Below are 26,402 nucleotides of genomic sequence, written 5' to 3' on the forward strand. Positions count from 1 at the left end.
GTTTTATTTCATTTACTGTATATCCCATGTTGCTTTTTTCCTTGACAGGATGGTGGCTCCCTACAACCTGTTTGTGACAAGAATGTACCCTTTCTGAAAGGTCAGGTATGAAACTAGGAATTACTGGCCAGAGAGGCAGGTATCCTCTGCAAGACAAATGTTTCTGAACAGCTGAAGCTGATGCAAAAATGATTACCTCTCTTGTACAAGGATAATCTGGCAACAGTGATTCACACTTGGCAATATCCCCATGTTCATTCATGTAGTGTATTCGATGGACTGTTGTACTTCAGGAATGATTGGAAACTGAAGTTAGTTCAAGGTACAACAATTATTGTTGTTGTTGTTAACAACAACTAGGGTCACTCATTCAGGGACACTCATCAATTCTGAAAGACCTAAACTGGTTCCCAGTTCGTTTAAAAGAGCCATTTAAGTTCTTGTTTGGGCCTTTTAAAGCTCTTCACAGCTTGTGATACAGGTATCTTAAGAGATATATTTTCCCATTACAACTTTTGTGTCATCTCAGTCAGAGATTAAATGAGTGGCACCAAATGAGAGGCTTTCTCATCTGTAGCACTTTACCAAGATGGAATCAAGCAGGAATGCTTTGTCCAAGAAGACCTTCCTGGTGCCTACTTTATTATGTCTTTGCTCTCTGTTATTTTACTGGTTTATACTTTAAAATGATGGGAGGGCTGCTACACTTTAAATCTTTGGAACTTCATGTCTTCAATGCTATTCTAATTCTGTATAGCACTAATTTACATCACTTGTTTATTACCTTTATCTGTTTCATTGACTATTTTACTTTGCCATGATTTTAAATTGCATAGTAAACAGCTCTAAGACAAATCATGAACAGGTGATTATAACATGCAAAATAAAACATGACTTGAACTTATTCTACAAGTGTATGGTATGAATTATCAAATCAAAATTCAATACTTTCTTATTTACTTTGCATGAATTGACAAAAAGTACATTCTAAAGCCACAGCAGTTTCTCATCCTGAAGAACTAAGACAGTAACACTGATCACAAGCAATCAGAAATACTCTACTAATATATAATAAAGATAATAGCATTTTTTTTAAATAAACCATTTAGGGATTTAAGTTATCACTTCAAACAAAAATATGTTTATACCCTCATTCCATTGCTAAAGCTGCTTCAACATCTAAGAGGAATGTGATATGTACTGTATTAGTAAATCCTTTTCTCCCAAGCAGTAAACTCCTCTGTATCGAACTGGGATACTATTTGTGTTTCTCATCTGAATCTGTGAAAAGAAACCTCATTGGGCTTATCAAAAGCAGTTATTAACAGAAAAGAAAAACTAGCATCTATTTTAATGGCTATGATTTTCTAAGCATCCCCTGAAAAGCTAGAAATATAGTTCTATGACCAACTGGTTTATGGCACTGTCTAAGCTATTATAACTATATTAGACAACCCAGGTGACCTAGGTATTTATTTTTGTCAAGGATCAGTGAAGACTGGCTTGGAGATGGCGATGGATATTTTGCTGTGTGGAGAATGTAATTTATTGCTCACTGTCACAGAGATTAACCTTATGCTGTTTCAAATCACAATCCGAAGGAGGACAGGAATGATCCTTTTCCCCATTCAAGCATGAAGATCAGTCAGTTGTTAAATATGGGCTTGCGTAGCTTCTTGCGAGTTCATAAAGTTTAGGTTTCCACCAATCTTTCTCAATATAGTTTGGTTCTGCTTTCTAGATCAGCAGCCTCTAAGTGCTCAATAAAATGTTTCTCTTCTCTGCCCATCCCCCCATTTATCCTAAATACCAATTTGACATTCACTTAATTTGACACCCAGGAAAACTGGTTTTCCATTTCATGAAGTAAAGCTGCCCACTGCTTTACTTTTTCTTCATCAAAACAATAAATTATGTGTCTTTCCAATGCACAGGTGTCATTTTCCATTTTCAAGTTTGGAATATTTGCTACTCTCCATAGCATTACACAACATTTATTAAGGATTGTCATTAGGCCAATAACTATAATAGGTATAAGTCACCATGAAACCCTCTCTCATATTTGATATTTGGGGTTTTGGTTTCTACAGTTAGAGTTAGTATGAAGCCACCCATCTTAAAGATTCAGAGAGGACAATGATTATTATTATTGATTTAAAAAAACAACAAAACTGAATTGAAATTATCCCACATCTGTTTTCCCTGTGGCAATGAAGTCTTGAGAGCAGGGTTCTCAGTCTTTACTTCTCCGTATGTTAGGACTTCAGCTCCCAGAATCCCTTACCATGGGCCATGCCAATTTCTGAAAACTGAAGTCCAAAGGAGAATTCACTGTTGTGAGAGCTCTGCTGTGATAACCTTTTGAAGATGGGGCAGATATGTCCAATGCATGGTGTGTCCAATGTAGATGTGTCCAATGCAACAAGGAAGCTCATGTGTTATCTTAGGATGCTTTCAGATGGAAGTTTTGTAGATGACAGGACATCCAATATAACTAAAATAAAATTTAGGATGGTAGGTGTCTTTTGCATAATTACATTTTGCATAATGAAGGAAAAACGACAATGATTATGAATGGCAACTTGGCTTCAAAGGGTTAAAGACCAACCATGCATACCAAAGGTACAATTCAGCTCTCCAAAAATATCCTGCAAAAAGGGCTTTCCATATTCCAACATAATTAGACTTATGAAAAAATACTCTATGTAATGAAATTCTAGGTTTCTGCTGAGAAAGTGTAAGAAGCTCCTTAATTTTTACAATAGTTTTGTTTAAATGTTTGACCCACAAAAATATAGGGTCGAAATGCCTGGCGCTGAATAGGTTGCCAAGTCTGGTTCATTCAGCAAAAGCTTCTGCATTCACTGAAGGAAAATCTGTTCAGGATTCCCCCCACGCAAGGGGAAATCTGCATGTGCTCAAGCTCCATTAGAAGTAATGGGGCGCGTGCCCGTGGCATGGTGGGGGGCAGGCACGCACCCCATTACTTCTTCTGGGGCATACGAGAGGCTTTTCTTATGCGACTTTCAGCGTATGCTGAAAGCCATGTATGTCACACCTGTATATAATGCATGTGCACTGTAATAATAATTTAAAAAACCTATATAATCTTCCCTAGAAGTATCAATAAAATTAGTAAAATTTTATAAGGAAAGGTAAAAGTCTTCTGCTATCAAAAAGGTTTGCACATAACAGCAGATTTCACAAGTAACAGATGACAACCATCAATCAGCCTATGTACTATCTTTTAGAGCTTCTACCAAAGCAATATTTCTACAAGACAAGGTTGTACAAACAGCGATGCCAAAATGGCATATCTCACACCATCATCTTCACCTGTTATTTAACTCAGTCTCTTTATAGCTTTCACCTCAAGATAAACCCACATCCTTTATTGTCATTTGCACTCCAACATCTCAACTGTCACTTGATAAAAACAGCAAGGCATTTGTTTGCTTTAATTCCTTGAAGTCAGCTCCATATGACTGAATGATAAAAGTGATCCAATGTATTAGAATAAAAGTTGGCTTCACACATACAGTAAAGAATGGGAGGAAACGTCAATTTCTTTCTTTTTACATTTGATGTTATTGGTTTTCACAAGGAGGCATAATAAACGGTGCATCGTTTCCATGCACTTTTACAACCAATTGAAGAATATGGATACTTGAATGTGGTCGGATGAATTGCTGAGAAAAATCAATCCATGAAGCACTTTATCACTAGAATATACAATTGATTTTGGTAAACATGCTTCAAAATAAAAAAGCAGAAGGGTTCCCACCTCCTTGTCCTTTTCTTATTCAGAACGTGAAAAGGCATAATATCTCCACCTGTAGTTTTCAAGAAAATAAGCCTCTGAAATATCAAAAGAGATATATGCTGCCCTTTGGAAAGGAATTCTATAGCGTTAGCTGTGATTAACTTGAAGTAGAAAATGTTGTATTATTCAAACAAACAGAACTCGACAAGAAGTGAAAAATTTCTCTGCAGTACATTGAATGCTAACTGAATGGCTTTGGCCTTTATGTCATGCATTTTAAGAAAGGAAATTGTAGTGCAGACCAATTACACATACTTTGCCAAAAAAAGGCATTTAAGATTTCCATTTGGAGATGGTTGTGATACACCATCAAGGAAAATGTTTATCCCTAACACTGAAATGCCCAGACCCTGGATAACACAATGTGTACTTCCTCTAGCAAATATTGTAGTTCCAATATTTGGAATTTCTAACCACTATACTTGAAGTATTTCAAATATTTCATTGTGCACACTGCCATCATGATAGAGATTACTCAGACGCACCAGGGAACCCACACACCTCCCTTGCTTAATAGCAGCAATTAGACTGTTAGCAAACAGCTATTCTTCCTTTATGGTTTCACTGTTTCACCCCAGTACAAACCCAGAGTTCTCACATCTGTCACAGCAGTTAATAATGAAGGAAATTACATCTCAAACAAAGAGCATCTGAGTTTTTTCACAATGTACAAAATGGCATTTCAGAAAAATCAAAGCTTCTGATACAATTCAGCAGGAGGTATTTTATCTAAAATGGCATTGTTGGGATGGCTTACATACATTATATATACCCAGTCATTTTCAAGAGACTCAAGAAGATTCATCCCTATGATAAACCAAATTGTTGCATTTATATTCCGCTCTTATAAGGAGCTGCACCTGATTTCCAGATAAAAAACACCACCACTAGCATCACCATCGCTAGCATTCATTTTCACTCCTTACTCTTTACTATGAGCCAAAGTTCCCAAGATGAGCCTAATATGCCGTACTGTTCCAAAGGGCTTAAAAATGCAGGTACTGCCATCTCTACTTTATTTAAATTGACTTCCATAGGGAAAGGAGATAGAAATGTGAGGATTTGGCAAAGGGTTTGGCAAACCGTTAACTATATATAGTAGAAGGATGTAGAGGAAGAATAGATCAAAAACAGAATTTCACTTACATTATTCATGTATTCACTAAGCAAGTCTTGGAGGGCCTGTCGTACAGCATTGCATTCAGCTACAATTCTCTCCCGCCGGTCATCGCGAGTGCAGGACGAATCTGCCATGAGTGCAGCGCCACTGATGATACTCTCCAATCTCTCCTCCAGAGATGGTCGAAATCGGGCTTCACTGAATGTCATGGGGTCTAAAATAATCTTGTTCTGAAAAAATGAAGATTAAAATGCAGATCATTAAGACTTGTGTTTCTAATAATAATAATAATAATAAAAATAATAATAATACAGTTTATTTATATTTCCCACCTCTCCCAAGGATCGAGGTGTGATTACATCAATAAAAATGATACAATAGTACAAAAATACAATCAATAAAACATGAATACAGTCAGCCCTTCATATACACGGATTTTTTATACATGGATTCAAGCATCCACGGTTTGAAAATGTTCAAAAAAAGTATAAATTTCAAATATCAAAACTTGATTTTCCATTTTTTTTAAAAAAGGAACATCATTTTGTATGTCATTATATTTAATGGGACTTGAGCATACACAGATTTTGTTATCCATGGGGATCTTGGAACCAAACCCCAGCGTATAACAAGGGTCCACTGTACTGAATTAACCAACATTCCTATTAGTTATCTAAAATAACAACTCATCAATAGCCAGCAATCATAGTCAGGAGTGCAGCGATCATCATAACCTTGTAAATGTAGTCCAGTGGAAAATTGTATTTATGAACATGGATAACCAATGATGGATTTTCTCAAAACATCATAGATAACAATCAATTTTAATAAAATCAGTTGGATATGAAATGACTTCTAGACTACCATATGTGATGTTATCTAGTTCCTTCATGACTGCCAAGTCTTACTCTTCTGATTTCTTGACTACAGTCTCCATTTTGGTTAATGATTGTGGTGAGATACAGAAAATCCTGAACCATGTCTCTCTTTTAAATAAAACTTTATTGTTGAAACAAATAAGTACACACCAAAATATGTATTTATTATATTAATAAATATTAATAAGCACATACTAACAATAAAGATAATATGCATGCTGATAATAAACACAATAAAAGACTTCCAATTTTATTCTGCCACGGTTGTTAATTAAGGCTCCATGTTTTATCACATATAGCTAAGCCATAATAAGGAGGTGCGTTCTTAATTATTTCAATGTCTTTGGTCCAAAACACACTGCAGAAATAATCCAGTTTGGCATTGCTTTAACTCAGGGGTAGGCAACCTTTTTGAGCCGGGAGCCAGGTTGCTGTCTCTCAGACAACTGGGGGGGCCGAAGCCGGGGGGGGGTGGAGCTTCCACCCTCCGGGGGCAGGGCCGTGTGCCGGGGTGGAGCTCCCACCCTCCAGGGGCCAGGCCTCCTCCTCTTTGTCGGCTGCTGAAGGGGCCCCAGGCCCTGTCAGAGGCCGGGAAAGAGCCGGCGGGAGCCGCTAGTGCTGGAGGCCTCCCCCTCTTTGCTGGCCCCTGATGGGGCCCCAGGCCCCATCAGAGTCCGGCAAAAAAGCCAGTGGGGCATGCCAGTGCTGGAGGCCTCCTCTGGCAAAAAAGCCGGCGGGGGCAGCCAGCACCGGAGGCCCCCCCTCTTTGCCGGCCCCTGACGGGGCCCCAGGCCCTGTCAGAGGCCGGCAAAAAAGCTGGCTGGAGGCCTCCCCCTCTTTGCTGGCCCCTTTGCCGTTGCCTGATGCCGCTGTCGAAAGCCCTGTAGCAGGGCTCCAGCGACTGCAACGGGCCTCCTAGGGGCCGCCGCCAATGGCGGCGAAGTCTCACGTGACCTTTCCATGGTGGTGCGAGACTTCGCCTCTAGGCCCCGCCATTTTGTTTCTCAAAAAGGTGGCAAAGTCTCGCACAACCTCCATAAAGGTCGCGCGAGACTTTGCTGCCATTTTGAGAAATAAAATGGTGGTGCCCGGAGCGGCGAAAAGCTGCAATCAGCGGTGGCAGGAGTGGGCAGGGGCCGGCCGAAAGGCCTCCGTGGCCTGTATCCGGCCCGCGGGCCGGAGGTTGCCGACCCCTGCTTTAACTGCTCTGGTTCAATGCTATGGAATTCTGGGAACTGTAATTCTGTGAGATATTTAGCCTTCTTTGTCAGAGAGCCCTGGTGCCACAGTAAACTACAATTCCAAAGAATCCCCAGTACTGAGCCAGTGCAGTTAAAGCGGTCTCAAACTAGATTTTTTCTGCAATGTGTTTTGGACCTTGGTTACCCAGTTTAAAGTGATACGAATCATCTGTGGTTATTCTTTTTTGTCTTCTTGACGTCTATTGACTAAGGTGCCGTTATTATTAAAGCCACACATCATACCACTGTGGCTGGCTTCAACACCATACAAAAAAACCACCTATGGCTCATACGTCAGCTGTAGCTTTCTCATCTGTGGGCCTCCTGTGGGCCTCCCTCCTCTTCCGTGGCCATGAGGATGGGCTAACGGGGCCTTTGTTATTGTTTTTAGATTGTGTATTACTGATGTTTTATGTTTTTAACCTGTATTTGTTTGCACTTGTTGCATATTGTAAGCCGCCCTGATCTTTTTGGAAGGGCGGGATATAAATAAAGATTTTATTATTTATTTATCTCTTGAGTTCCACTTGCTGTATATACTCATGTATAAGTCTAGAAATTTAGGTCAAGAAACTGACCCAAAAAACCCTGAGTCAACTTACCCATGGGACAATGTAAGTACAGTATCTTAACTCTTATTTTTAAAGTAAGAACCATCTCATGGTGAAAAGCAAGAATATAATCCATCCTGGAAGCACCAATCCCCTCTACTCTCTCATCCATCCAACCTTAAGAGTAAGCACAAAGAGCTATGTCTGCTGGAATTTTGCAAATTCTTTGATATTGTTTTGCTTTGCTTCATCCTTTATATCCTTTGCTATATGCCCCTAAGTTTTACCCTCGACTTAACCAGGAGTCATATCAATATCCATTATTTTGGCCCCAAAACCTGTCCTCGGCTTATACATGAGGTCGACTTATAATCGAGTATATACAGTATATCTCAAAACTCCACTGTGGAAGCTATTTACATTCTACATCATTCAGAAAATGTAGCAACCTTCATCAAATCCCTACATGAATCTCACAATCTTTACTCCCACATCACGTTTTCTCCCTTTGACTACAAAGCAATCCAGGCTGGCCTTGCCACAGTTAATCTTTTCCATCTTACCCCTGCCTAGGACCTTTGCCCCTTCTACACACATTTACAAAAATTCAGAGACAGAAGAAAGAAGTAGTCCAGACTTCTTGATTTCAATTACAAAGAATAAACTGAAACCCTTACCACTGCCACCCCACAGACAGTTCTATATGGTAAAGTAGAGAGGTCAGCTACAAAGGAAGCATGTCAGCAATTAGATTTTCTTTATATGTTTTGGGTAGAAAAGAAATGCTGTAAAAACCCAATAACTGAATGAATAGCTCTTCTCCTAATCACACTTGTTCTTCAACTTTGGGGCATAAAGCCGCAGAGTGATCCATTCTCAGTCAAAGAAGCAATAGGAAGTACGGCACTGTACACAATTCTGATATTTGTTTTGGTTGGAACAATTTCCTTGATCTTCTGGCTTTAGTACATTAAGGGCATTTCATTTTCACAGTAATGACTCCGGCAGACATCTGTAACTGGATTTGCAATGCAGTTAGGAACATACAATCTTAAATGCCATCTATCTTCTTTTGTAGAATCCTTTGCCACAATAATAGGGGTTCTGTATCATCCTTGGGCTATTTCTAATGCATAAAAGTCTCTCTATAGACTAAGGTGGCTGCTTTAAAAGGAAGACACTCTGCCTTGAGACACTCTAAGTACACCACCTGCTGCCCAATAAAACAGGTAAAATAATAAACCAGAAGAACCATCCTAAAAAAAATGTTTGCTGAAGCAGTTGGTTAAGCTGTCTCTACAGTTAAACATAAACATGAAATAAAAGATAGGGGTGGGGAGAAAACAAGAGAACTAAGAAAATCAAGACTGCCGTGTTGATTTAGCAAGAAATATTATGGTACAAAAAGGCCAAGTGTTTTATATCTGATATCTGGCCTCTGTAGAGGTGCAACCTTCATCATCATTGTTTACAAAGAATTTGCCAAGCAATGCAAGGAGAGAAAAACACTGCATCTTCACAACTTGTAAAACAATTAGTAAAAGTGAATAACATTCTATGTTCGTACGTATGTATGTATGTATAGATAGATAGACAGACAGGCAGGTTTTAGAACTTTTTGGAGATTTGTAAATAGTATTCTAAAGGGTTTCTAAAAGATAGACAGACAGACAGACATCTGCACTGTCCTAAATGCTTTCATTTGTTGTGCATTGTTCACTAGGGAGGTAAAAATACTCCAGACCATTTCAGATCCATTTCCAGCTTTAATATCTTTGTTTTTTTCCACTTCAAACAGCAAAGCTCATGCAAAACACATTCAACAACGTAATTCCTTCAAACTGCTGGGCAGCTGTTAATGCTTGGCCGTGATGCTAACAAAACCTCCTAAACCTGGTGGCAAACACCCAAGTAATTTAGGGACTAATTTAGTGAACTCAATACCCGTGTTGTTATTAAAGAAAGGAAGCAGGGGAAGAAAGACTTTCCTAGTGGCAGTTCTAAATTTAGTATATGGGGGTGGAAGTAAAGTTCTAATGGAAAAAGCACGGCAGCAGTTTGTGGGGAGGGTACCATTTTGGGTGACACTTTCAGCTGCGAAAAGACAGCACATGCTGGATGGCATTTTAGTACCATTACCAGAAAGAAAAGCTGCCAGGTCTGTGTGCACAAGTGAGAAGCTTTTCTACAGTAAGAGAACTGACTAAGGTTGAACAGCAAAACAAATTTTAATCTGAAAAAGTGTTGCTTTCCCCCCCTCTTCAAATCCAAAAATAGCTAAAGCAGAAAAGCAATGGCCATACGCCTGCCCTATTCGCCCCCGGGTCCCGACTGACTCCCAAACCAGAGCTCCGTAGCCCTGGTACCACACTGTGCAGATCCTGGCCTATGCTGGCCAACACCAAGTTGTGACAAAAAACCCAAACCCAAGCGGTGGGTGGGTGGGTGGGAGAAGGCTCAGCTCCTCCTCCCTTCCTGCTTGGCTCCTAACCATCCGGAGCCAAGCGCCGACTGAGGGCCGGGGCTGGCAGCATGGCCTATATAGGCCTAAGCCCCACCCTCAGTACCACCTGACCAGGAGACTCCTCCTCCAGGGCAGCTGAACCAATCATCTGCCCTGGAGGACCGGAACTCCTGATCACCGAGCCCAGCTCCCAGAGCGTCACGGGGCGGAAGGGCCTCCCTTTCGCCCCGTGCACCAATAGGGAGCTGGGGCAAGCCCCAGAGCACTCTGGGGCTTGTAGTCGTTCGCTGCGTCTAGCAGCAAAGCGGTCAGCCCGCCTAGTCGGGCAACCGCTTTTTCTCTCTCTTTTACACTTACTTATACACACACCAGAAAGAGAGAAAGAAACAGAGGAGGGGGTGCTTTGTACAGTTTCTAACAAAAGTATGTATCGCTTTTGATAGTAAGATAGCTCTAAAGCCATTTGAACTGAGTTCTGTCCTTACCAGTTCTACTCTGTGGAATTTGCTTATGCATTGGCAAGGAAATAAGATATGTCATTAAAAAAATAAAGATGAATCAGACAAAAGCTTACTTGTAAGCTACCCAAAGTGTTTAAACTGTTACCGCATCCTTATGTTTTCCACAACTACTGATAGTTAGTGAATGACTAATGTAAAGTGTTCCAGCTCATTTACATTTCTAATTAATCAAAACTACTAGAGTCATAAATCAAAGCCTGACAATGTAATTCAGATTATGATTAATTATCTTGAGATTCATAGCTGCCAAAGACAAAGTAACAGAAAATGTTCCTGTGATAGAATGCCCAACATGAATTTGATTTCAATCCTGTACATGGATCAGAATACTAAGAAGTTACATCCCTCTGAAAGTACAATGACCAGATCATCTCCTAGCTGAGACTGGTGATATTCAGAGACCAATGCCCATGATCATTTATAACACTTGGTTGTTCTTACCCTAGATCCATTACAACCAGCCTATGAGCCAGATTTCCCAAATCCCATTTTTCTGGCATAGTCTCCAGATCAAAAATAGGTGAGAAGTATAGTGTCTAGATCAAGAGAAATAATAGTGCCACTCTATGCTGCTTTGGTCAGGCCTCACCTGGAATGCTATGTCCAGTTCTGGGCACCAAATTTCAAAAACAATGTTGACAAGTTTGAGCATGTCCGAAGTCAATCAAAATGGTGAAGGGTCTGGAAACCATGCATTAGGAGAAGAGCTGGGTATGTTTACCCTGGAAAAGAGATGGTTAAGAGGTGATAGGATAGCCCTATTTAAGTATTTGAAGGGGTATCACATTGTCATTGAGGATAGAGGAAACTTGTTTTCTGGTGCTCCAGAAACTAGAGCACGGAACAATGGATGCAAGCTATGGGGAAAAGAGATCCCACCTAAACATTAGGAGGAACTTCCTGACAGTAAGAGCTATTTGACAGTGGAACACACACCCTTAGAGTGTGGTGGAGTCTCCTTCTTTGGAGGACTTTAAACAGAGGCTGGATGGCCATCTCTCAGGGGCGATTTGATTGTGAGTTCCTCTATGGTGTGTGGAGGAGGGGGGGTTGGGCTGGATCTCTTCAGGTCTCTTTCAACTCTATGACTCTATGATTAGAATATAAGGACTATGCTGGATCAGCATATTCTCCAACATTTCAGATATGGCTTTGGCAAGGAGTGATTTTTCTCTGCTTCTTTTGCAGTTGGCCTCATCTGAACATCACACCCCCAAAGCAGCCCAAAGTCAGCACTTTTTGCCCATCTGTTTCAGGTCTCAGTTTCCTGTGCAGAAAATGATGTTTCTTGTGAAAAATAAATGTGAATTTTGTGCAGAATACATCCAGAACTGTGAATAGCCTTGGAAGACTACACAGTTTTCAATTACTTTCTTGTAATGGTAACAAATTGCTAAAAGTGCTTATTGCTTGTGAATCATCGAATTCATGCCATTGACACATTGGATGGCCTTGGCTATAATCTGGACTCTGCCTTTGGCTCATGCTCACAACAGAACCGCTTCGCCAGATTTGTCAATATTGGCTTTATCCAGCCACACCTGGCAAGCTATAAACTCCATACTGTGCTAGATAGCCTCAAACCTGTGACAAAACAGTTTCTAGTTTGTCCATGTTTTGGGCAACTCTTCAAGCAGGTTACACAAACTTCTGTGTTTTCTTCTGTGGTCTTTTTCTAACAGATTTCCTCAAGTCAAAGTACAAAAAGAAGAATATTGAGATACATTCCAAACAAGAAATCAGACTGACACAGCAAAGACATCTTTAACGCACCACACAATAAGGTCAGACTCACATTAAAAACCATTAAAAGCCTAAGGTAACAATATTGCCTTCGTGTGTATTCATGTGTGTGCATGCATCTTCAAGTTACCTGGCGACTTATAGTGACCCCATAGATTTCATAGTGCTTTCTTATGCAAGGAATACTCAGAGATGGTTTACATATACATATACCTGAGCAAAAACCATGATACGGTTCTAGGGGAGGGTTTCACATCATGTCACACAGTGCATGGGGATAAAATCCACTCGAGTGGTTGTTTTCAGTCAGAATCTTATTATATCATTTAAATCATTTATATTCATTCTCTGCTATCACACTGTTGTTTCTTTGTAAGCGTACTACTCAGAAGACAGTCGTCAGTCATGCACCAGAGGTTCTGGGAAAAGAGAATTGCTAGGAGTACATCTCCCAAGTCTCAGCCACTAGCCTCAGTGACTTCCCTCTGCCAAGCAATTCATTCTAGGATAATAGAGGAAGTTACCAAGAGCAGATCCTATATGACAAGTTATAACCTAGAGTGCTGAAATGCTTGTTGAATTCTTCACTTCCTTTTCACATCCTGAAGCAGGAGACAATAACCGCCACAGACGCTGTCATGTGCAGAGGGCCTGGCTAGGAAATCCATCATTAACCTTTTTCAAAGCAATTGCTTTGTTTGTCAGCTTTTGCATAAAAATACACAAGAGGAATCTAGTAGTACCTTTGAGATAAACTGAGAAAAACAATTTTCCGGCATAAGCTTTCTTGTACTCTGTCCACTACAATTAGATGCATCTAATGAAGTGGACTGAATCCAGAAAAGCCTAAGCTAGAAATTTCTTCCCAGTTAATCTGAAAGGCACTAATGGATTCCTTTATGTCTTTTTGTACCAACCGATCCATGATCACCTACCTAGCTCTACGGTCTCCTCCCCCATGTATGCAAAGCATTTCTTTAAACACTGTCACGACAATGTTAAATGTGGAACATACTAAAGAGACTGTACAACTGAATGAATACAAGTTCAATGAATGCATGATCATCATGTGAACAGGCACAAAGGAATGAAGTTAACTAGTGCCAAGAATACAGCATCCCATTGTGCAATGCATACAGATGGAACATGAAATACATGTCCTAGTATGATTCAACAGAACATGGACCACAAGGCTCCTTTAGGAACATAAGAAACACACCAACTGGAGCACACAGGATTAGATGACACACTGATCCATGGGAGGAAGCAGTCAACCACAGTCATCTGGAAGTAAATGGACCAATGAAAAAGAGAGATGAGCATTACATTAAACCAAATTTAAATACCATAAGATGCATATCCACCTTACCTGCCATAAAATGTTGGGAGGTCAATATGATGGGTTATATAATAAAAAAGCCTATTCCTGAGACATGAGTATCTTAGACACAAGTGTTGAGATAACAAGGGGAGGGAAGGATGTGTGGGTCAAGCCTGCTCAAGGCCATTTCAGTGAAAAGAATTTGGCTGTAATGACATGGAAGAGGCAGTGTGGGAATGAGAGGAGGAAATGTGTTTATTAATTGTAGTGAATAAGAATTAAGCCTGCCCAGAATTCTAGTTAGTTTAATTAGGCAATGCTAACACTTGTTGGTCATTTCTGACAATGAACATCACTGGACTGGATCTATAATTTCTTAACATTTTCGGAGTTTAAACTACTGAATCCTGGATTTCTGAACTTGATATCCTGCCAGACTTGACAGATGCCTTGATTTTGAATGGAAAAAAAATCTCAGGGCCAAAACAGACATCTGTAAAGGGGTGATTTAATGTAGCCCCTTTGAGTGCTGGATCGGGGCTGCAGCAACTGCATGTCACAGCCCTGATCTGGCCTTTTTCCAGCCCAAAAGGAAGCAGCAAAATGCCACTTCTTTTCGGGGTGGAGAAAAAGCACCCTTTCTGTCATGGCTGTGTTTTTTACATGTTTCTGCGGCACCTGTAAACACTGTGCCTCATAAATGCCGTGACGCTACCCGCTGTGTGGTCAGCAGGGCGGCGTGATTCTGGCTTAGGGACAGCATCAGGGTGAGCAGTGTCCATATGCTACTCCCCCACGTAGCCAGATTTTTTTTTTGCTAGTCTGCTTTGCCCCATAATCTTGATTTTGTTGAGTTTCTTCAGACCTAACTGTTTTTTCTTCCCATCATTCTTTTGGTTGTAGTGAGTTTTTGTCTCCTGAAATCCACCCATTTTTGAAACATTTCCCTAATTTCTTAGCCTCAAAAGAGCTGGAAGATGGACCATCTAGTCCAACATCCTGCCATATATGAATGATATGTGCAAATTTTCCTCTCTGACTGAAATGTGTTTGTATGTGTGTGTGTTTCAACTGTGTGAATTTTGGCTACTGTTTTAAAATATGTGCATTATTTCATGTGTTCTTTATTTCTTGGAAATTCCTTGTAGACCTTGCATGTGTGTGAAAAGGCAAGGTGCCCATTTTGTTTCAAGAGGTTTTGTGAGGTACCAAAAAATGCTATTTTTACCAAGTTCATCTAGTTCAAGGACATTCCTTTCTATCCTTGACCAATCCATCAAAGATGTCCACTTTTAAAGGAGGAAGTGATCTGAGAACACTAATAAAATACTGGTTTTTGAGGCACATCTGGCAACAGATTGTTCACGTTTTGTTTTTGTTGTCATGGTTAATTGATGTTTTGAAGACATATTGCTCCAACATACAGTGGACTATTCCCATCCTTGGGGGTCTGGTCCCCTCTGCCCTGTGGGTGGCAAAAACCATGAATGATTGCACCAGTATTATTCAATTGTGGTAACAACTGCACAAGTGCATAAGCAGGCGCACACCACCATTGAATAATATGGAATGTGGCAATCTGTGGATGACCAAATCCATGGATCGCCAGCCTTTCACAACATACAGCATACCCGACATATACTACATACAGGACAGCCAGGTAGTATATATGTATTCTGTTACACTGCAAGATTTGCATAGAATATTCTAGTTGTTATGAACTTTCACCAATTATCGTGTTCCGAAAGATGACAGTTTGGTGAAGATAATGATAGGGGCTGAGATTCTTGCTACTGAGATGCAGAAATAACAACTGGTGTTCTAATTCAGCTGTCACAAATAATTACTTTGTGTTGGGAAGTTGTGAGAAATTGACAACAGGAACCTTGACAGTAGATACAGGACCTGCATTTCTTGCAGGAACTGCAAGCCAGCAATTCTAACAGAAAGGCTCCAGAAACCAGTTCTGAGATATTTCCATTCAAAATGACTACAGTTTCAGTTTTATAAGCATTATCAATAGGGAAAGAAGTGATAGCATTCAATCCCTAGAGAAAGAAGCATTAGAAAAGTTCTAGGAAGGGAGACTAAAAGCAGCCTCTCTGTAGTCTGAAGGATACTATGTGAACTATGTTATCTACCTTTCAGGTTAATTTAAATGTCTTTGGCATATCTGTTATCCTTTTAAACAGAAAACTAGAGTCAAGAGAAGCCAGCCTTCTCCAAAATTAATCTAAATGTTGTACTGGCTGCAAGGAACTAGGACTCCAGTTCTTGCTACAGAAATCCTGACAACTCTCTTTATGTCATAAATCTTGAAGTGTTAGAAATACTATAGTTCTCTTATTGGAAAGCAGGAGACCACCTTATATAAGGTTAGATAACTGATCCTAAAGATTGTATTATCTACATTGCCTAGAAACAGTTGTCCCAATGTTTCACATAGGATTTCCCCCCTTCCCTCCCCAAGCCTGACTATAAATGCAGGTATACTCCATCTGGGATCTTTTGCAAAAGTAGCAGATGTTCTAAATAGAGCTAGTAAAAAACACAACTTTTTAAAAGCAAGGCCCCAGAACTTTATTAGAAACTGACATTCTTTCCCCATCAACTGTTCATCTCCTCTCTCCTAGTTCCTTTCCCTTGCTGTTGGGAAAAAGAGAAGAAGATTAACTGATAGGGACAGTGGTTCAGGAAATACATAACTGATTGTAGCACATTGCTGGGCAATTCTGCTTTCCTTTTCTGTGTGTCCGCCAGTTTATCTCTAACTGTTGGAAAGGGGAGAACTCTCAGCGACCTAATGTCATTTAATTATTATTAGTAGTAAAATTAATTACAGTCGCAGATCAGTGATCTGATGTCATGTAGCTGCTCTTTTTGAATGAGGCAGATAGTGAATTTTGACTTAATCTAAATCTTGTTTTTGATACAGAATTCCTGAGGCCATCTTTACTTTTCTCCTGTAAAGTCCAAGAATGTGGAAGGCCCAATGCCACAATAGCAAGTACAACAACTTATTGATCTAGCCCAGATAAGTCTCTCTAGAATAGCATTGGTAGCCAGGTTTCTTCGCTGTATGTAAGAAAATCCTTTGGCATTTGTAGATGTGCATGTATTTAAATTATATCCCTGTGACAAGATATCTGACTGAAGGTCAACATCATTGGATATTTTTTGTTATTGCTAGTGGTAAAAGAATCATACTGTAAGGTTGGTGAGATATGGATTTATCACCTATCTTTCCATGGTCAGAACATCATACTGCTTTAGCGGTGCATGAATGTGTATTTTATGATAAAGGAATCCTGTAGCACCAGCATTGATACTGACGAAAAGAAATTTCTACCATAAGCTTACATAGACTCCGGTCCACTTTGCCATATGCATGGAGTGAAGCTGCTGTGGACAAACATATATAGCAAGAGGGGTTAATTGTAACAGAAATGAAAACTATGTGGGTATGGTGATGGGGTGACAAGTTAATTCCAATTATAGTTGACACTTCTCTCATGAAGGGAAAACTAAGGCAGAAAGTGGCAGATAAGTTTCAGAAAGAAGTCAAGATAAGCAGGTAAAATAATGGAAGACTTTGATCTTGTGCACTGATATGAATAAAGGACCAGTAGAGTGTTGCAATAAACCAGATGTGAGAACATTACTTAGAAGATAGGATGACAAATATTATTTTAAATATATGTAGTATACAAAGAAACCATAGCCCCAGTTTAAAGTACTGCCAAGGAAGTGGTATTTGTGCATATATGGTATCCTAATGCAGATATTTCTCATTTCAGTTTTTCTTTCTGTTTTGTTTTGTTTTGCTTTGCTTTGCTTTGCTTTGCTTTGCTTTACGGAGTGCTGCTTGGAAATCAAAGATAGGGATGCATTACAGACCGCCCAAAACGGGCGGTCTGCCGCCGCCACCAGTTGCTGCATCCGGGAACTGCAGCAGCCAAACCATGCGGTTCCTGGGCGCAGCCAGAAAGAAACGCCAAAATGGCGCTTCTTTCTAGGCCCCGGAAGTGGCGGCGTGAGGCGCTAGTCGCGCACTTGCGGCATCACTTCTGCTGTGTGACGTCCAGACGCTATGCGTCCGTGACGTCAAAATGGCGGCCCCCGTGTGGACGGGCACCACCATTTTGTATGGACTCAGTCCGTACTAGGGTTGAGGGGTGTCAGAAAGTGACACCCCATCTTAACCCTAGCACGCCCCTTTGGTACGTCTGTAACACGCCAGAGTTGTCAATGGATGCTGAAGTGTTCTGCAACAGATTTTGGGTTTTCATGTCTAAGGTCTAATGTGCCCATTTATCCTGTGGCATACAAACTATGCATATGTTACAGAAATTAGCTTGTATATTTTATAGCCACTAACTTCTAATACAATATATTCTTTCAAATATAGTCAGACTGTACTCATGCTTAGCACTAGGGTCATCCCAGAGGGGAAGGTGCAGGTACTCTGCTGCCCCAGAGAGCAGGACCAGATCTAATAGTTCTAGTTACAGGAAGGTAGGTTTTGATTGAATACAGTGGGACCTAAGTATCCATGAGGGATCCATTCCACACACACACACACACTGAGGATACCAAAATCTGTGGATGCCCGTCCCATGGTCCCCAATGGTGGCATGGCCACAGGGGAGGTCCCTAATGGTGAAACAGCCATGTGCAAGTGCTGCCATTGGGGACAATGCAGATTTGTTGTCTATGGATGCTTAAATCTGCAGCTGGCAAGTCCACCGATATTGAGGTCCCACTGTGTTAGAAGGAGTGTCTTGACAGTGAAAAATGGAATCAATTCCCTAGAGAGGTGGTAGGGTCTCTTTCTCAGGATGTCTTCAACAAGAAGACAACTATCTGCCAGAGATGCTGTAGCTGGATTTCTCACATTGAGCAGGGCATTGGACACAATGGCCTACGTTGCTCCTCTCAACTGAATGGTTCAGTGATTCCATATCCTATGTTCCTTCCCTTTTCCATATATATATGGTTAACTATAAGCCAACATCCTTGTCTATTTAAGGGTTCCACCACAGTTTGGGGTCATCATCCCATCATCTTCCATTGGATAAAAACTGCCTCCCCCCCCCCCAAAGTCTTACTGCTTTGCAGTAAGCAGACAATTACCTACAGCAGCTTGAGAGACCTTTCTCACGAACATGCTGACTTTCCTAGCACTTATCACCCAGATATCAAACTATACACGAAAGCAGTGATCTTCAACTGTAACAGATAATGATCTGCAGAGTTCAAGGCCAGTTCAGCTCATGAATTTAAAACACCTGCCTGCTTGGAAAAGAAGCTATTCTGTGAGCTGTCCACTAGATGTCACCATAACACAAGAAATGGATACAATAGCTAGGTTCTGTCTTTTGTAAGTTCTCAATGGAGTGGAACAGAGGTTTAAGGTAAAACATGGTAAATTACACATTGCATCTTTTCTTGCTGATAATGAGAAAGAAAAAACCCTGAAGCTGAGCACTTCAATATGGTAACAAAGGTGCAGGTACAGCTTAATGCCATCCTTTCTGCCCTTTTCCCACTCCAAATACCACCTCCACCCCTTTTCCATCTCTGCAGAGGAAAATCTAGACCAATGGTTCCCAAACTTTGGACTTCCAGGTGTTTTGGGCTTCAGTTTCCTGAACCCCCAGACATATTGGGCAACAGCCAGGAATTCTGGGAGGTGAAGTCCAAAACATCTGGAGGCTCAAAGTTTGGGAACAGATCTGTTGTAGCAAAGGATCAAGAATTTTTGGACCCACATAAATTTCCTTCACTCTTTTCTCTGTCCCAGTCTATGATATGAAGTTCCTGAAAACAAGGCGTATAAACAGGAGACTCAGGCTGGAAACTACAGAAACATGTGTGCACACATACCCAAACATAGACCCCATGTCTTTTCATCCACTGAAAAACAAAACAAGTACTATTGACATCAGAGAGAAGCCTAAATTATTTGAGGGATTCTGCATGATTTTCCTGTAGCAGAGTTTGGATAAGTTTGCTTTCACACTACAGTTCCTAGAATCCCCTAATTTTGACAGCAATCTTGCTGGTTGGAGGCTTCTGTAGTTTCAAACTGTAGTTTGAAAAGCAGCATTTTCTAAGCTCTGTGTAAGAGGTGATGTTTAATCCATTTGCCAACTGTTTCTGTGTTAACAGTACTACATTCCTATTTTCTCACCCTATTTGTGCAAGCGTCCTACGATGGTGCTGTATGTTCTAAAATGACACAACAACAACCTGTGTTCCTGTATCACCACAGCTTTGTCCTCAGTCTTGCACCCGCTACTTGTTCCCATATTTGTTTCTTTGCCATTGGTACTGTTGACACAGCACTGCTGCAAAACAGATGTTTTTATTATGTCTGTTCCTCTGCTACTAGCTCATTCTGGAAGCACAGAAAGCAATACCTGTCATCAGATGAATGCGTCTCTGTGCATGTGATGCCATGGGCTACAAATATGTGCCTGATTTAAAAAAAATGCTAGCCTTAAAGTGCCACCAATTATTTTTTTGTTTTTGTGGCAACAGGCCAACACAGTTCTCCTCTTACTATCAGAAGGCAGGCCGAGTATCCTTTATCCAAGATGCTTGGGACCAGAAGGGGTTTGGATTTCCGGTTTTGGGATACTAGGAACCCCCAAGTCTGAACACAATTCATTTAAATTCCATATACCCCAGAGCCTGAAGGTAATTCTGTACACAGTATTTTTAATAATTTTGTGCATGTGACAAGGTTTGTGCACTGTGAGCCATCAGAAAGCAAAGATGCCACATGTGGATGATTTTGGATTCTGGAGTATTTGGATTTCCGTATAAGGACAACTCAAGCTGTAAAACTTTCAGGGCAATGGATTTTGCTGTGCCATAAATACACAGTATTGAAAGCAAAGGAACAGGACTATTACAAATCAATTAATTGTTAATGGTATCACTATAATTAATGGGGATATATAATGAATTATGGATATCATTCAGTAATGAAGCACAGTTATCCTGACAAAGGCATTCCACAGTGTATAGGCTTCTGAGTAATGCAAGAGACTAGGTTTTTCTTTTAGTAGGATAAAAATTTTAGCCCATTGTCTAAAATCATAGAATCCTAGAGTTGGAAGAGACCAGAAGGGCCATCTAGTCCAGCCCCCTGCCATGCAGGAACTTTCAATCAAAGCATACCCAACAATATACAGTCGGCCCTTCTTATACACGGATTTTTGATACACGGATTTAAGCATACACAGATTGAAAATGTTCCCAAAAAGTATAAATTTACCTTGATTTTCCATTTTTTATAAGGGACACCATTTTGCTATGTCATTATATGTAATGGGACTTGAGCATACACGGATTTTGTTATACACGGGGGATCTTGTAACCAAACCCCAGTGTATAACAAGGGTCCACTGTATACAGTAGGCCCTTGGTATCCACTAGGGTTTGGTTCCAGGATCCCCCATGGATAACAAAATCCATGAATGCGCAAGTCTCATTATATACAATAGCACAGTAAAATGGTGCCTTTTATATAAAATGGCAAAATCCAGATTTGCTTATCGGAATTTATATATTTGGGGGAATATTTTCAAGCCATGGATGCTTGAATCCATGGATAAAAAATTCCTGGATAAGGAGGGCCAACTGTAATTTACTTCAATAGTTAGTAAGTAGTTACAGTCTTTTTCCTTGAAGCGGTCAATGCAGCAACAAAAGCTGAGGATTCTCTATATTCAACTGCAAAGATTTACAAAGAGCAAGCTGCATGATCCAACAGTGATGTTGCCATAGTCCGCTGTTACATGATTCAGAATAAAAACTGGGTGTAGCTTGGAATGTATGAGTGCATTATACATGTATTACCATTTTCCTCTATCATTCTTCTCCAGTTCAGGGTATTTTTAAAGACACACTGAGTATCACCTTCCATAAGACGATACATCCAAAGCCAGCTGCTTTGCACAGAAGTAATTCAATGGTAAAGACCTTTCTTTTCCTGGACTCTTGTTGACAGCTAAGAACTACATGATTGTATCACCTGGCCAAGTAGCCTATTTAGTGAGAAAATCACTAAATTCAGTTCCTTTATCATTTTAACCTATGTTAGTTTATAGTTATTGTTTCAATTTAAATTGTATTAATTTGTAATTATTGTTTCTAGAATGTATGCCTCCTGCAGGTTTTTATTTATTTATTTTAATTAATCTGATTGCTCTGTACAACGCCGTGCAAATTGGCAGCGCTTTATAAATAAAGTTTAATAATAATAATAATAATAATAATAATGAGCATCTTAGTGAGAATTTGTGAGAATGTTCTTGATTATTTCTTGCAAATGAACATTTCCTATTGTTTCATTTCCAAATTACAAACCTTCTCATCTTCATGGCAATGGTGGTGAGATTAAATTTCATGTGGCTCTTCGCCAACCATGATTAGTGCCTGGAACTACAATTCCCCAAGGGAATAAAATGGGAAGAATACACTAACATTATCAGGGAGGAAGATGAGATGCTCTCCCTGCTGGTTACTGCTTACAATCACTGAGCCAGTTCGAAATCATAGAATCATAGAGTTGGAAGAGACCCCAAGAAGGGCCATCCAGTCCAACCCCATTCTGCCATGCAGGAACTCACAATCAAAGGACCCTTGACAGATGGCCATCCAGCCTCTGTTTAAAGACCTCTAAAGGAGGAGACCATATGAAAGAAGTCTGCTCATGTCATAGGAAATATTCTAGAAACTTAGCCTGCATCAGTAGTATCTTCAAACAGGTCTGTTCCATTATTATCTTAGAAGCCTAGTGTATGGAATCCATACATTCACTTAACATACCTACAATAAGAGAGAGAGAGAGAGAGAGATATGTCAAGTAAAAGGCTATTCACTCATTTCTGTATAGACTCACAAATAATCTTTACATTATTTTTAAGAACAAATATACCACTTCTATATTCTCATTTGAAGTACAGCATTCATCTATCCTCTCAATCTTAATTTTAACTGACTATTGTTAGGAACTGGCTATCTGCTTAAACGTTTGCCCAGGCTTAGAAGTATTAATTAGTTAGTATAGCGTAAGCCTGTCTTGCATAGTCATACTTGGACTAAAACTACTAAAATAAATGGGACTATTTTTTAGTACAACTCACAGAAAACTATGTTGATGTCTGGAATTTATAAACAGTCAGGTCCTGAAATTTATCTTCTGCCATTCCACACTTTTATCTCCTGCACCAAAATGGTTAAGGAAAATATATATATATATTACCATAAAAAAGGTAACTGCTGTCACTGAATGTCAGCCTTTGAGTTACACAGTTGAGAAATGACACATTAAACATCTGAATGCATAATATTATGAGTGAAGCTAAGAAAAATGGTTCGTAAGCTACGTTTGAAAGTACAATGTTTTACACAATGGAGATTTAGGATCTTGCTATCTATGGAAATGATCAAAACCAGTTAATTACATTTCAGGCTCACACTGACATTTAAAACGCCTACTCTGCAGAATGTTTCAGAGATAGAAATTCATACATTTCTGAGACGCAAACAATCCTATGGCAAAACTCCATGCTGGACTCATTGTTTTCTGAAGCACAACTGAAGAGTCAGCTCTTTAAATATCAACTTCCAAAGACACCCTGCTGGTTTCAAATGTTCTGCTTATCAAAGGGAGATGTTCAATCTATGTCGTATTCACAAACAATGTTGTTCTCAGTACTTTAGTCCAGATTTTATTTTCCTTCATCTGAAATTCCTGCAAAGCCAACTTCATGTTATACTGCTCTAGTTAATTCCTCAGCACATAAACACAACACATGATCCTCAGTGACCTCAGAGACATCAGTCATGATAGAAAGCTAGATGCATCTTAAAACGTCAAGAAGAAAAGAAACTCAAGTCTTAGTCTGAAAAGCAATTGCAAGAAACATCTATAGCAAATTACTTATGCACAGAAAGGAAAGCATTACCAAAGAGGCTACAACAATTATGTTTCGACGTGTGTGTTCAAGTTGGAATCCTCATTACCTCATTTCAATGCACAATCATCTCTTTTTGTCTTTAAAAATACTACAGTGCCACTTCAAAAACTAAACTGTATGTACATTTATAGAGTACCTACACTGACATTTCTCCAGTCCTATCCACAGTTTGCAAAAATTATTACCTGTAATTAGAAGGCTATATGTATAATATAGCAGTGAAAGGCATCTGCTGGAAGCTCTGCATTGTGTCCTCTGTCTGATTTGTCATTGTGTTTATCATCGCACAACACAATGTCTGTGACAAGAGTTCAGTACAGTCCTTTCTGGATAGAAGAGGCTAGCATCAGCTTGAAACTGTCAAGCGTCGGATGATTCTAGTGAGCTAAAAATATGTGCTGCTTATTACCATATGGGCAAAACTGGGGAAGGGAAAAGGGGGTTGTTATTTCCACAACCTCCTCAAACTACACTATTATGCTTTGAGGAAGAAAGAATTTAGTAGCGACTTGTGTGTGGTGAGGATTTGGTTTTTAGTATGTTATAGTGTTGTGTTTTATTGTTTCGTTCTTATATACGTCTGATGTTTGGCCCTGAACATCAAGGATGGTATAAATATTATTATAAATAAATGAATGCCATTAGTAAATTGTGTGTAGGCACCTTAAATAGGTATATCTCTGAAAGTCCTCTTGTTACAGTTAATACCTGCTGTTTTATTGGCATTTTAAATTGTTTAAGAAAATCAGTCAATGACACAAATTAAGTTTACTACCATTTACTGTGGAAACCTTCAAAGGCAATGCCTCTGATAGTCAGGATCTGTATTTAACTGCTGCTGGAGTTTCTGGAAATAGACAAACCAGAAGCAGCTTAATAAATTCTGATTAAATTGTGAAATCAGAGATTATCGGATGGAGGAAAACCAGGGAAGAACAGGCCTACTTGCATCAAATTCATTCAGCGCTGAAGATTTTCAGATGATGTGCTTATCTCAGGAAGAACTAGGAATGCTCCAGCAACAACCCATTTCCAGAACTTCCCCATTAATGATTTGTTGCTGGAGCATTCCTGGGTCTTCACAGGAGAAGTCCTGGATAAGCGCAACGTGTCTGAAAATCTTCAGCACGATCATGCAACTTTGCCAGAAGTATGTCTTTTACTCCTGATTTTTTCCCCCAGGTATGACAATCTCCAAAGAGTTGGGGTTGACGACTGAGGCTCACTGGCAAGTTTCAATTAGACTCCATCATACACAGATGGTGCTGTACTTGTGAAAGAGGCTGCTCCCAAGGAGATGAGATCCAAGACATGTCTGTCAGTCTGCTTCCGTGGGCACTACTCTAAGTGATGCCTAGGAAAAGCCAAGTTAGATGGGTGAAAATCTGGTTCAATAAGGCCAAGCCTACCTGCAAATAAAATTTCAAACCTAAAGAAAAATAGTGAAATTAACAGGAAAAGGGATTTATCAGGAGACAAATCAGGCAGCATTTGTTCTGCTGAAACCACATCCCTTTGAAATCATGCCTATTATTCCCCTGACAAAGGTTGCCTCCGCACTGCAGAAATAATCTGGTTTGATGCCACTTTAACCACCATGGCTCAAAGCTAAGGAATTCTGGGAATTGTAGTTGGCGCTAGTGCCAACTACAATTCCCAGAATTCCTTAGCTTTGAGCCATATCAGTTAAAGTGGTGGCAAGCTGGATTATCACTGTCGAGTGGATGCCACCAATACGCATAGGAGACTGAAACATACATTTTCTTTAGAAATAGCACCCCCTTTACAGCAGCACACGAAATAAGTCATCATGGAAACAAGCATAGTTTTAACACCACCTGAAGTCATAACATCCCAGCAGGCCATAATATATCTTTTCCCCCACCTCCCAAACTTTTCCAGTTTTCCAGAAGGTCTATAGTGGCAGGGAGACTCACTAGATAGGAGAGGCACATAATTTGTTATTCCTGGTTTCTGTTAATTGATGCAGATGCATAGCTTATCTACTGATAGACCTGGGTTTTTATCTATGGAATCTTTGTGTGAGCCTCAATCAACCCCAAAGGATGGAGTTCATAACCTTTTCTGTACTGTGCATCTGAAATTCATCAGCCATCTTCTATATTTATGCAGGTTGGTAAGTGTTTTATACTTAGAAATCTACAATCAGGACAGGCTGGAGGATCTGACTAATAGTACTGTGATGGTAAATTGGTCTGAGGTTTTAGTTTAAACTTTACAGGAATTATCCAAGATTTATTATTTGTTATTGCTTTTATTGTTAATTTTTTGTAATGCTGTTTGGGGGTGTAGGGTTGTGATGTTTTAACTGTTTTTATTCTTGATGTACACCACTGTGATCTTTGGAATAGCGGTATAGAAATAAATTTTATTATCTATTATTATTATTATTACAACGATTATTCTGAGGGGGGGGAACTTTAGAGTGTGTTAGTAGGCTATATGGATTCTTAAGGTCACATTAAACTGGTAGTACCCCATCACTGAGCCAAAGCAGTAGGAAAAGAAGTAGACCTCATTACATGAGGATGGACTCAAGAAAGCCACAGCTGCTCTTGAGTTTGCAAGACCTGAGTAGGACTTTGAATAACAGTCTCTAGCATGTCTCTCATTCATAGGATCTCTGTTAAGTCAAAGTCAACTTGATGTGAGATAACAATGACCAACATGCAGTCTGTAATAACACCAAATGCCATTGAAATGATCTAAAACCCATGAAATAAG

The 26,402-nt window shown here is 39.9% G+C and overlaps 1 protein-coding gene across 5 annotated transcripts in view; it reads right to left on the reverse strand.

The window, feature by feature from the left end:
- Positions 1–26,402, reverse strand: part of CTNNA2 (catenin alpha 2) — a 637,223-nt gene that overhangs the window by 413,760 nt on the left and 197,061 nt on the right. For 3 of the 5 annotated variants that reach the window (XM_042467966.1, XM_042467967.1, XM_042467968.1), the window contains one exon: positions 4,970–5,173. In XM_042467966.1, the coding sequence (XP_042323900.1) occupies positions 4,970–5,173 (204 nt within the window). Of the gene's footprint in view, positions 1–4,969; positions 5,174–23,842; positions 23,926–24,606; positions 24,619–26,402 lie in introns of those variants that run through there. The other 2 variants (XM_042467970.1, XM_042467969.1) reach the window with 2 other exon arrangements.

This window comes from Sceloporus undulatus, chromosome 5 (assembly GCF_019175285.1).
Source record: "Sceloporus undulatus isolate JIND9_A2432 ecotype Alabama chromosome 5, SceUnd_v1.1, whole genome shotgun sequence".
In the NCBI taxonomy this organism is placed as follows: Eukaryota; Metazoa; Chordata; class Lepidosauria; order Squamata; family Phrynosomatidae; genus Sceloporus; species Sceloporus undulatus.